Source organism: Myxine glutinosa, chromosome 11 (genome assembly GCF_964187855.1).
Source record: "Myxine glutinosa chromosome 11, kmMyxGlut1.1, whole genome shotgun sequence".
NCBI lineage: Eukaryota > Metazoa > Chordata > Myxini > Myxiniformes > Myxinidae > Myxine > Myxine glutinosa.
In genome coordinates this window covers 45,618,121-45,631,858 of record NC_136271.1, presented here as the reverse complement: position 1 = coordinate 45,631,858, position 13,738 = coordinate 45,618,121, and the positions used below count along the sequence as shown (strand labels likewise).

The 13,738-nt window shown below is 39.8% G+C and overlaps 1 protein-coding gene across 2 annotated transcripts in view; it reads left to right on the top strand.

Annotated features, from left to right (window-relative positions):
• Positions 1–13,738, top strand: part of DRC7 (dynein regulatory complex subunit 7) — a 171,447-nt gene that overhangs the window by 54,375 nt on the left and 103,334 nt on the right. For both annotated transcript variants that reach the window (XR_013624950.1, XM_068130594.2), the window contains exon 3: positions 8,069–8,194. Coding sequence is in view for 1 of the 2 variants with exons in the window: in XM_068130594.2 (XP_067986695.1) it covers positions 8,069–8,194 (126 nt within the window). In the remaining variant the exon portion in view is untranslated. The remainder of the gene's footprint in view (positions 1–8,068; positions 8,195–13,738) is intronic.

Sequence of the window (13,738 nt, the reverse complement as noted above, 5' to 3'; positions counted from 1 at the left end):
ACCAATCCACCTTTCTTATCCAATACAATCTACAACCAATCCACCTTTCTTATCCAATACAATCTCCAACCACTTCACCTTTCTTCTCCAATACAATCTACAACCACTTCACCTTTCTTATCCAATACAATCTACAACCACTTCACCTTTCTTATCCAATACAATCTCCAACCAATCCACCTTTCTTATCCAATACAATCTACAACCACTTCACCTTTCTTATCCAATACAATCTCCAACCACTTCACTTTTCTTATCCAATACAATCTACAACCACTTCACCTTTCTTATCCAATACAATCTACAACCAATCCACCTTTCTTATCCAATACAATCTACAACCACTTCACCTTTCTTATCCAATACAATCTCCAACCAATCCACCTTTCTTATCCAATACAATCTACAACCACTTCACCTTTCTTATCCAATACAATCTACAACCAATCCACCTTTCTTATCCAATACAATCTACAACCACTTCACCTTTCTTCTCCAATACAATCTACAACCAATCCACCTTTCTTATCCAATACAATCTACAACCACTTCACCTTTCTTATCCAATACAATCTACAACCAATCCACCTTTCTTATCCAATACAATCTACAACCACTTCACCTTTCTTCTCCAATACAATCTACAACCAATCCACCTTTCTTATCCAATACAATCTACAACCAATGCTGTCTCAACAATGGATGGAGGTCCTCAATGCCAAACAGGAAATTAGAGCTGTCTCCCTCGACATATCACGTGCCTTCGACACGGTCTGGCACCCCGCTCTGCTCACCAAACTCTCCTCCTTTGGTATCCATGGAAATCTCCACGCATGGCTGGCGGACTTCCTCTCTAGTCGTCGTCAACGTGTGGCCCTGAATGGGTTTCTCTCATCTCCTCTTCCTGTTCAGGCTGGAGTTCCCCAAGGCAGTGTTCTGGGCCCCGTGCTTTTTCTGGTCTTCATCAATGATCTCTCTGACTCTCTCGAAAATCCTCTCTATCTCTTTGCTGATGACTCCACTCTCTGCCGCTCCATTCCTCTTCCCTCAGATCGGCAGTCTGCTGCCTCCTCACTCTCTGAAGACCTGGACAAAATCACAGACTGGTCAAACAAGTGGAACATGTCTTTCAATCCTGACAAATCTCACACTCTTACTATGTCTCTCCGAAAAGATCGACTGGACAACCCTCCCATCTACTTTCTCAACAATCCTCTCCAAGAAGTTCTGTCGCTCAAGATTTTGGGTCTCACTATCTGCCATGATCTTTCTTGGGAAAACCACATTTCCAAGCTGGCCTCCAAAGCCAGTCGCCGACTGGGCATCCTCCGTCGTGCGAAGTCCTTCCTCGGCACACCTGAGCTCCTCACCACATACAAGGCTTTCATCCGCAGCTCAATGGAATACTGTTCTCCCCTATGGGCCGGTGCTCCTGCCTCACACCTAGCTCGGCTTCACGCTGTTGAAACCAAAGCTTTCAGAATTATTGGAATCTCCCGCGATGAAGCTATCTCTGAGGGCCTTTCACTCACTCACCGCAGGCAGGTAGGTGGTCTTTCTGTCTTCTACCGACTCCTCTCCGGCCTTGCACCCCCAGCTCTCTCTGTGCTCTGTCCCCCAAATATTCCTACAGGTCGCACAAGATCTGCCAGCAAGCCTCTGATGGTTAAACTGCCGAAATCTCGGCTCTCTGCTCACCTTCACTCTTTCATTCCTCTTTTCTCCCGCCTCTGGAACAAACTCCCTCACTCCCTTCAATCCCACTCCTCCCTCCAGGTCTTTAAAACAGCTGTTCACCACCATCTCTTATCTTCCCCCATCCAAAACCTTGATCTTTTCTACCCCCGCTAATTCACCCCAGATCCACCTTGTTTGAAATTCCAACTTCTTTCCTGGAAGTCCTGGCAGTGTCCATATGTTTTATACCTCTCCCACCGCCCCCTTCCCATGCCCCCCCCCCCCCCAAAGCCCTCGCCCTCTCTCAGATCTCTCGATGTCTCCATGTCTCTCGGTCCCTGCTCTCAAATGTTGTGTTTGTGTCCTTCCCCCTCTCTCCCCATCTTGTCTACCGCTCCCGATGTTATATGTTTTATGTGTCGGTTTGTCTTTCTGTGTGATTAATGTTCGCTCTTTCACGAGCCTCGATCTTGTATACAAAATAAAAAATAAATAAAAATCCACCTTTCTTATCCAACACAATCTCCAACCAATCCACCTTTCTTATCCAATACAATCTCCAACCACTTCACCTTTCTTCTCCAATACAATCTACAACCACTTCACCTTTCTTATCCAATACAATCTACAACCACTTCACCTTTCTTATCCAATACAATCTCCAACCACTTCACCTTTCTTATCCAATACAATCTACAACCACTTCACTTTTCTTATCCAATACAATCTACAACCACTTCACCTTTCTTATCCAATACAATCTACAACCACTTCACCTTTCTTATCCAATACAATCTCCAACCACTTCACCTTTCTTATCCAATACAATCTACAACCACTTCACCTTTCTTATCCAATACAATCTACAACCACTTCACCTTTCTTATCCAATACAATCTACAACCACTTCACCTTTCTTATCCAATACAATCTACAACCACTTCACCTTTCTTATCCAATACAATCTACCACTTCACTTTTCTTATCCAATACAATCTACAACCACTTCACCTTTCTTCTCCAATACAATCTACAACCAATCCACCTTTCTTATCCAATACAATCTCCAACCACTTCACCTTTCTTATCCAATACAATCTACAACCACTTCACCTTTCTTATCCAATACAATCTACAACCACTTCACCTTTCTTATCCAATACAATCTACAACCACTTCACCTTTCTTATCCAATACAATCTACAACCACTTCACCTTTCTTATCCAATACAATCTACAACCAATCCACCTTTCTTATCCAATACAATCTACAACCACTTCACCTTTCTTATCCAATACAATCTACAACCACTTCACTTTTCTTATCCAATACAATCTACAACCACTTCACCTTTCTTATCCAATACAATCTACAACCACTTCACCTTTCTTATCCAATACAATCTCCAACCACTTCACCTTTCTTATCCAATACAATCTACAACCACTTCACCTTTCTTATCCAATACAATCTACAACCACTTCACCTTTCTTCTCCAATACAATCTACAACCAATCCACCTTTCTTATCCAATACAATCTACAACCAATCCACCTTTCTTATCCAATACAATCTCCAACCACTTCACCTTTCTTATCCAATACAATCTACAACCAATCCACCTTTCTTATCCAACACAATCTCCAACCACTTCACCTTTCTTATCCAACACAATCTCCAACCACTTCACCTTTCTTATCCAACACAATCTCCAACCACTTCACCTTTCTTATCCAATACAATCTCCAACCACTTCACCTTTCTTATCCAATACAATCTACAACCAATCCACCTTTCTTATCCAACACAATCTCCAACCACTTCACCTTTCTTATCCAATACAATCTCCAACCAATCCACCTTTCTCATCCAATACAATCTCTAACCAATCCACCTTTCTTATCCAATACAATCTCTAACCAATCCACCTTTCTTATCCAATACAATCTCTAACCAATCCACCTTTCTTATCCAACACAATCTCCAACCACTTCACCTTTCTTATCCAATACAATCTACAACCAATCCACCTTTCTTATCCAATACAATCTCTAACCAATCCACCTTTCTTATCCAACACAATCTCCAACCACTTCACCTTTCTTATCCAACACAATCTCCAACCACTTCACCTTTCTTATCCAACACAATCTCCAACCACTTCACCTTTCTTATCCAACACAATCTCGAACCAATCCACCTTTCTTATCCAACACAATCTCCAACCACTTCACCTTTCTTATCCAATACAATCTACAACCAATCCACCTTTCTTATCCAATACAATCTCTAACCAATCCACCTTTCTTATCCAACACAATCTCCAACCACTTCACCTTTCTTATCCAACACAATCTCCAACCAATCCACCTTTCTTATCCAATACAATCTACAACCACTTCACCTTTCTTATCCAATACAATCTCTAACCAATCCACCTTTCTTATCCAACACAATCTCCAACCACTTCACCTTTCTTATCCAACACAATCTCCAACCAATCCACCTTTCTTATCCAACACAATCTCCAACCACTTCACCTTTCTTATCCAATACAATCTACAACCAATCCACCTTTCTTATCCAACACAATCTCCAACCACTTCACCTTTCTTATCCAACACAATCTCCAACCAATCCACCTTTCTTATCCAATACAATCTACAACCACTTCACCTTTCTTATCCAATACAATCTACAACCACTTCACCTTTCTTATCCAATACAATCTACAACCAATACACCTTTCTTATCCAATACAATCTACAACCACTTCACCTTTCTTATCCAATACAATCTACAACCACTTCACCTTTCTTATCCAATACAATCTACAACCAATCCACCTTTCTTATCCAACACAATCTCCAACCACTTCACCTTTCTTATCCAACACAATCTCCAACCACTCCACCTTTCTTATCCAACACAATCTCCAACCAATTCACCTTTCTTATCCAATACAATCTCCAACCACTTCACCTTTCTGATCCAACACAAACTCTAACCACTCCACCTTTCTTATCCAATACAATCTCCAACCACTTCACCTTTCTTATCCAACACAATCTCCAACCAATCCACCTTTCTTATCCAACACAATCTCCAACCACTTCACCTTTCTTATCCAACACAATCTCCAACCACTCCACCTTTCTTATCCAACACAATCTCCAACCAATTCACCTTTCTTATCCAATACAATCTCCAACCACTTCACCTTTCTGATCCAACACAATCTCTAACCACTCCACCTTTCTTATCCAATACAATCTCCAACCACTTCACCTTTCTTATCCAATACAATCTCTAACCACTTCACCTTTCTTTTCCAATACAATCTACAACCAATCCACCTTTCTTATCCAATACAATCTCTAACCAATCCACCTTTCTTATCCAACACAATCTCCAACCACTTCACCTTTCTTATCCAACACAATCTCCAACCACTTCACCTTTCTTATCCAACACAATCTCCAACCACTTCACCTTTCTTATCCAACACAATCTCGAACCAATCCACCTTTCTTATCCAACACAATCTCCAACCACTTCACCTTTCTTATCCAATACAATCTACAACCAATCCACCTTTCTTATCCAATACAATCTCTAACCAATCCACCTTTCTTATCCAACACAATCTCCAACCACTTCACCTTTCTTATCCAACACAATCTCCAACCAATCCACCTTTCTTATCCAATACAATCTACAACCACTTCACCTTTCTTATCCAATACAATCTCTAACCAATCCACCTTTCTTATCCAACACAATCTCCAACCACTTCACCTTTCTTATCCAACACAATCTCCAACCAATCCACCTTTCTTATCCAACACAATCTCCAACCACTTCACCTTTCTTATCCAATACAATCTCCAACCACTTCACCTTTCTGATCCAACACAATCTCTAACCACTCCACCTTTCTTATCCAATACAATCTCCAACCACTTCACCTTTCTTATCCAATACAATCTCTAACCACTTCACCTTTCTTATCCAATACAATCTCCAACCACTTCACCTTTCTTATCCAATACAATCTCCAACCACTTCACCTTTCTTATCCAAAACAATCTCCAACCAATCCACCTTTCTTATCCAATACAATCTCCAACCACTTCACCTTTCTTATCCAATACAATCTCCAACCATTTCACCTTTCTTATCCAATACAATCTCCAACCACTTCACCTTTCTTATCCAATACAATCTCCAACCACTTCACCTTTCTTATCCAATACAATCTCCAACCATTTCACCTTTCTTATCCAATACAATCTCCAACCACTTCACCTTTCTTATCCAATACAATCTCCAGCCACTTCACCTTTCTTATCCAATACAATCTCCAACCACTTCACCTTTCTTATCCAATACAATCTCCAACCACTTCACCTTTATTATCCAATACAATCTCCAACCACTTCACCTTTCTTATCCAATACAATCTCCAACCACTTCACCTTTCTTATCCAATACAATCTCTAACCAATCCACCTTTCTTATCCAATACAATCTCTAACCAATCCACCTTTCTTATCCAATACAATCTCTAACCAATCCACCTTTCTTATCCAACACAATCTCCAACCAATACACCTTTCTTATCCAATACAATCTCTAACCACTTCACCTTTCTTATCCAATACAATCTCTAACCAATACACCTTTCTTATCCAATACAATCTCTAACCAATACACCTTTCTTATCCAATACAATCTCCAACCACTTCACCTTTCTTATCCAATACAATCTCCAACCAATACACCTTTCTTATCCAATACAATCTCTAACCACTTCACCTTTCTTATCCAATACAATCTCTAACCAATCCACCTTTCTTATCCAATACAATCTCCAACCAATACACCTTTCTTATCCAATACAATCTCTAACCAATCCACCTTTCTTATCCAATACAATCTCCAACCAATACACCTTTCTTATCCAATACAATCTCCAACCAATCCACCTTTCTTATCCAATACAATCTCCAACCAATCCACCTTTCTTATCCAATACAATCTCCAACCAATACACCTTTATTATCCAATACAATCTCCAACCAATCCACCTTTCTTATCCAATACAATCTCCAACCAATCCACCTTGCTTATCCAATACAATCTCCAACCAATCCACCTTTCTTATCCAATACAATCTCCAACCAATCCACCTTTCTTATCCAATACAATCTCCAACCAATCCACCTTTCTTATCCAATACAATCTCCAACCAATCCACCTTTCTTATCCAATACAATCTCCAACCAATCCACCTTTCTTATCCAATACAATCTCCAACCAATCCACCTTTCTTATCCAATACAATCTCCAACCAATCCACCTTTCTTATCCAATACAATCTCCAACCAATCCACCTTTCTTATCCAAAACAATCTCCAACCAATCCACCTTTCTTATCCAATACAATCTCCAACCAATCCACCTTTCTTATCCAATACAATCTCCAACCAATCCACCTTTCTTATCCAATACAATCTCCAACCACTTCACCTTTCTTATCCAATACAATCTCCAACCAATTGACCTTTCTTATCCAATACAATCTCCAACCAATTGACCTTTCTTATCCAATACAATCTCTAACCAATCCACCTTTCTTATCCAATACAATCTCTAACCAATCCACCTTTCTTATCCAATACAATCTCTAACCAATCCACCTTTCTTATCCAATACAATCTCTAACCAATCCACCTTTCTTATCCAATACAATCTCTAACCAATCCACCTTTCTTATCCAATACAATCTCTAACCAATCCACCTTTCTTATCCAATACAATCTCTAACCAATCCACCTTTCTTATCCAATACAATCTCGAACCAATCCACCTTTCTTATCCAATACAATCTCTAACCACTTCACCTTTCTTATCCAATACAATCTCCAACCAATCCACCTTTCTTATCCAATACAATCTCTAACCACTTCACCTTTCTTATCCAATACAATCTCCAACCAATCCACCTTTCTTATCCAATACAATCTCTAACCACTTCACCTTTCTTATCCAATACAATCTCTAACCAATCCACCTTTCTTATCCAATACAATCTCCAACCAATCCACCTTTCTTATCCAATACAATCTCCAACCAATCCACCTTTCTTATCCAATACAATCTCTAACCACTTCACCTTTCTTATCCAATACAATCTCTAACCACTTCACCTTTCTTATCCAATACAATCTCTAACCACTCCACCTTTCTTATCCAATACAATCTCTAACCACTCCACCTTTCCTCGTCCAATGAAAGGGGCCACACAGTTTACAAGGGCCACATAGAACAAGTGACCAGGTCCTGGTGAAAGCCAGGTAGTGTACTAATCAGGTTCATGTCGTGTAGAAGTTCGTGTGTACCACACTTCGGCCGACTCTGCTTCCCCACCACGAGCTATACATGTGGGATGCCTGCGCTCATTTTGTTGCCGATTATCTGGAGTTGCAGTTCTTGGACTCGGTAGTTGACTTGGTGAGTATTTCTTCAATGTTTATGCAGTTCCCTATTTTACGTTGTAATTATTAGTGATGAAGAATAAGTTGAAATTATAACAACGTTATGTTACTCATTCTGAAATTATAACAACGTTATGTTACTCATTCTGAAATTATAACAACGTTATCTTACTCATTCTGAAATTATAACAACGTTATCTTACTCATTCTGAAATTATAACAACGTTATCTTACTTATCCTGAAATTATAACAACATTATCTTACTCATTCTGAAATTATAATCACGTTTTCTTACTCATTCTGAAATTATAACAACGTTAGCTTACTCATTCTGAAATTATAACAATGTTATCTTACTCATTCTGAAATTATAACAACGTTATCTTACTCATTCTGAAATTATAACAACGTTATCTTACTCATTCTGAAATTATAACAACGTTATCTTACTCATTCTGAAATTATAGCAATGTGATCTTACTCATTCTGAAATTATAACAACGTTATCTCGCTCATTCTGAAATTATAACAATGTTATCTTACTCATTCTGAAATTATAACAACGTTATCTTACTCATTCTGAAATTATAACAACGTTATCTTACTCATTCTGAAATTATAACGTTATCTTACTCATTCTGAAATTATAACAACGTTATCTTACTCATTCTGAAATTATAACAACGTTATCTTACTCATTCTGAAATTATAACAACGTTATCTTACTCATTCTGAAATTATAACAACGTTATCTTACTCATTCTGAAATTATAACAACGTTATCTTACTCATTTTGAAATTATAACAACGTTATCTTACTCATTCTGAAATTATAACAATGTTATCTTACTCATTCTGAAATTATAACAATGTTATCTTACTCATTTTGAAATTATAACGTTATCTTACTCATTCTGAAATTATAACAACGTTATCTTACTCATTCTGAAATTATAACAACGTTATCTTACTCATTCTGAAATTATAACAACGTTATCTCACTCATTCTGAAATTATAACAACGTTATCTCACTCATTTTGAAATTATAACAACGTTATCTTACTCATTCTGAAATTATAACAACGTTATCTTACTCATTCTGAAATTATAACAACGTTATCTTACTCATTCTGAAATTATAACAATGTTATCTTACTCATTCTGAAATTATAACGTTATCTTACTCATTCTGAAATTATAACAACGTTATCTTGCTCATTCTGAAATTATAACAACGTTATCTTACTCATTCTGAAATTATAACAATGTTATCTTACTCATTCTGAAATTATAACGTTATCTCACTCATTCTGAAATTCTAACAACGTTATCTTGCTCATTCTGAAATTATAACAACGTTATCTTACTCATTCTGAAATTATAACAACGTTATCTTACTCATTCTGAAATTATAACAACGTTATCTTACTCATTCTGAAATTATAATGTTATCTCACTCATTCTGAAATTATAACAACGTTATCTTGCTCATTCTGAAATTATAACAACGTTATCTTACTCATTCTGAAATTATAACAACGTTATCTTACTCATTTTGAAATTATAACAACGTTATCTTACTCATTCTGAAATTATAACGTTATCTTACTCATTCTGAAATTATAACAACGTTATGTTACTCATTCTGAAATTATAACAACGTTATGTTACTCATTCTGAAATTATAACAACGTTATCTTACTCATTCTGAAATTATAACAACGTTATCTTACTCATTCTGAAATTATAACAACGTTATGTTACTCATTCTGAAATTATAACAACGTTATCTTACTCATTCTGAAATTATAACAACGTTATCTGACTCATTCTGAAATTATAACAACGTTATCTTACTCATTCTGAAATTATAACAACGTTATCTTACTCATTCTGAAATTATAACAACGTTATCTTACTCATTCTGAAATTATAACAACGTTATCTTACTCATTCTGAAATTATAACAACGTACCCATTCTGAACGATCGTCATTTGCATTAACGTCGATATTGTTTGTTAATGCTCGATTACTGTGCAATAAGGTTTGATGACTTTGAGACAACTTCAGTTACCCAGTACAGAGATATAAACCTAGTGGTAGTTACTGAAACTTGGTTTGCCTCAGAAAAGACATCCACATGTTTTGACTTACCTGCATTTACTCTCTATCGTTCTGACCGTGATGGCCGAATGGGAGGAGGAGTTGCACTTTATGTTCGACATGATATCAACTCCCGACAGGTGTTCATCCATCTTGTCCCAACATATCTTGAAATTCTTTAGGTTAAACTGACATCGTCATTGACCATGCGTCTGATGAGGAACGTCTACACATGTGTTGTTTATGCTCCGCCACGATCTCCCCACCATCAGGAGATAATGATCACTGTGTTGTTATAGCCCGACCGTATGACTCCATTCAACCTATGAAACCCACCAGGTCTAAACTAAGACCTTTTCGGGAATCATCTATCCAGAATTTTGGACAGTGGCTTAGGGAGTTTAATTTGGCTGATTTTAACCCCACCGATAATCCTGATGAGATGGTAGAATTTTACAAACTACTCTTATGATGCAACACAAACGATGCTTTCCAGAGAAGGTGATGAAGCAGAAACCTAGGGACAAACCAGGGTTCAACGACACACTCTTTGCTGTTTAATAGGACAACGGGACGGACGCCGCACATGATATCGGTGATTTTGTTCGATACCGTCAACCAAGGAACATAGTTCAGTGTCATATCAGAAAAGCTAAGGAATCTTACTTTCAAAACAAAGTCGAATACTTTAAAAGAATACCTCACTTCCGCTTCCGGTTTCTCGATCGAGGTGGCGACTTTTGTTGTCTCCCGGCATCCAAAGTCGTTATTTTTCCATTCGTGTGTTTGTCAAATTTCCACTCATTATTTTATCGTCTATGCGTTATTGTTTGTTTCTAGTTCGTTTTGGTTTGAAGTTCCTGTAACTCGTAATAAATTAATCGTTTTCTGTTTGTTCTGCGTGTGCGGCCTTGTAGCCTGAGGCTTCCCTCATCGAAGTTTGTTCACTTAAGTTCCTTCCTTCGCTGTTTTTGCTTGGTTCTTAGATTTTTCCCTTCTCCCCCGAACTTCCCCGAAATCGACTCTTTGTCTAACGTTTTAAACCCCCCCCCCCCCCCCAAAAACAACAACATCTGTTTCCCTTTCTCCACGTGTGCTGTTGTCTCATCGTGTACTTCTGTCCACGTGCACTGTCTCACCCCGCCCCCATTATCTCCTTGCCTTCCACCTTTTTCCCTGTTCACATGACTCGTGGCTGTCCCTCTGGGCCCTCTCCCCGTTGATATTTTTGTGAATATAAGATTGTTCTTCACGGTTCTGTTTAAATATGTTTAAACCTTCCCCTGCAGTTTTATTAAGTGGTATATTACAACACGCTGTTTTTCTTCTTATTTAAAAGGCTCTTTTCAATTTCCTCTTCAACTCAATCCACTTCAAAAAAATATTCAATCTCTTATAATTCTTCCTCACTACATGCTCTAAATTCACATTCATTCCACCCCTCCTCTATCGTTCTTAAACGGATCGCTAACTTGAAAATCACAATAAACCCAAATTGTTATAAATGTTCGTCTTTCATTAATCATCCACTTTCTAAACTCCCCCCTTGCCCCTCCCCTCCAAATCTCCCCCCTTGCCCCTCCCCTCCTAAATTCCCCCTTGCCCCTCCCCTCCTAAACTCCCCCATAACCCCTCCCCTTCAAAACTCCCCCCCAACCCCTCCCCTTCAAATCTCCCCCCCCCCCCCTACCATCCCTCTCCAATTCTCCCCCCTCCACACTTCGTCTCCCTTCTATCTCATACTTCCACCTCCCCCAACCTTCTACTTTCCTCTGCCCCCCCTCAAACAACCCCTCACTGTGCCTCATCCCATCACCATGAAAGCTTTCGTCCTCCTCAACCTTCCCTTTCTTGTAACTCTTCTGTAATCTCTCACACACTATCAACCGCTCTCCCTACCTCCCCCTCTCTTCCTTCATCTGACCCTACTCCTCCCCTCCCCTGTCCTGCACCCAATGCTCTCCTCTTTCCTCATTAATGGTATGGACCTCAAACATCCAGGGCCTTCGCTCAAACCTTATTGATCTCTCCATTCAGCTTGCTTCTGACAATCCAGACTCGATCTGCTCAACAGAAACTTTCCTCCTTCAAGATGTCTCTGATTCCTTAATATCTCTTCCTGGTTACTCCCTCCACCGGTATGATAGACCTGAGCCTCGTCCTGGTGGTGGGGTTGCTATCTTTATCAAAAACTCTCTTCCTCACTCTCCTTGCACTGCCCTCTCCATCCCACCCCCAGGAGTACCTCTGGCTACGGCTTCCTCGCCGCTCCCACCTTTTGTTCATAAGTGTTCTGTACCGTCCTCCAAACAGTGATGACTCCATTTACATTTCGCTGTCTGGCAACATGGACCAACTTCTATCAACTCATCCCAACTCTCTCTCTTCCTCATATGTGGGGACTTCAACTGTCATCATGCCAGCTGGCTGGGTGTGGGTTCCTCTCTCACCAGCCATGGCACCTCAGCAAAGGACTTCTGCGACTCATTGGGACTGACACAATCTGTCAATTTCCCGACCCGGATATCAGTCAACGGAGCATCTTCTCCTCAAGACTTGGTTATGACAAACTTCCCTGCAAATGTCTGCTGCACTTCTTCTGCTCCAATCGGTTCCTCTGATCATTTGCTTGTTAAAGTGGACATCTCTCTGGCCATTCTCAGAGAGCCTCCTCAGTGTCGACGAGTCTGGCATTTCACTCAGGTCGACTGGCATGGTCTTCAAGCAGCCATCAATCATCTGGACTGGTCTCCCATCTGTACTGCCTCCGACATCAACTCTTCCTGGGAATTCTTCCAAAGTAAACTGCTCTCTCTCATGCACAGATTTATCCCATCTCGTCTTCAGATGTCATACCCTTCCTCCCGTCTGTGGTACACTGAAGCTTGTGGTGAGTCCGCTGCCATGAAACAACTTGCCTTCACTTCCTGGAAGGATAATCCAACTAAAGGCAATCTCAGTTCCTTTCACAAAGCTCGGAACAAGTGTGTGTCTACCCTCAGGAGAGCCAGGAAACATGATCTCTCTACTCTCAATATTTAACTCTCAAACCTGTCTCCCTCTTCCAAATCCTGGTGGTGTCTGGTCAAATCTGTTTCTGGTGTTTGTTCCCCCTCCATCCCCTCCCTTACCTCAAACGGCTACACAGCTGACACCGCACGTGAAAAAGCTGAATGCCTCAACTCTGTGTTTGCCTCAAAATCTTGTGTTCCAAACCCATCTCTCTCTGTACCCACCTTACCCTGTCGAACCCAGCTGCTCCTGGACTCTGTGTCCTTCTCTTCTGACAAGGTGGAGAAGTTTCTGTCAAACCTTGGCTATGATTCTGCAACTGGACCAGACGGCATCAGCCCACGCGTCCTAAAATCCTGCGCTGCCGCTCTATCTCACCCTCTCTCTGTTCTTTTCACCCTCTCTTTTGCTCAAGGTCATCTGCCATTTGCTTGGAAATCAG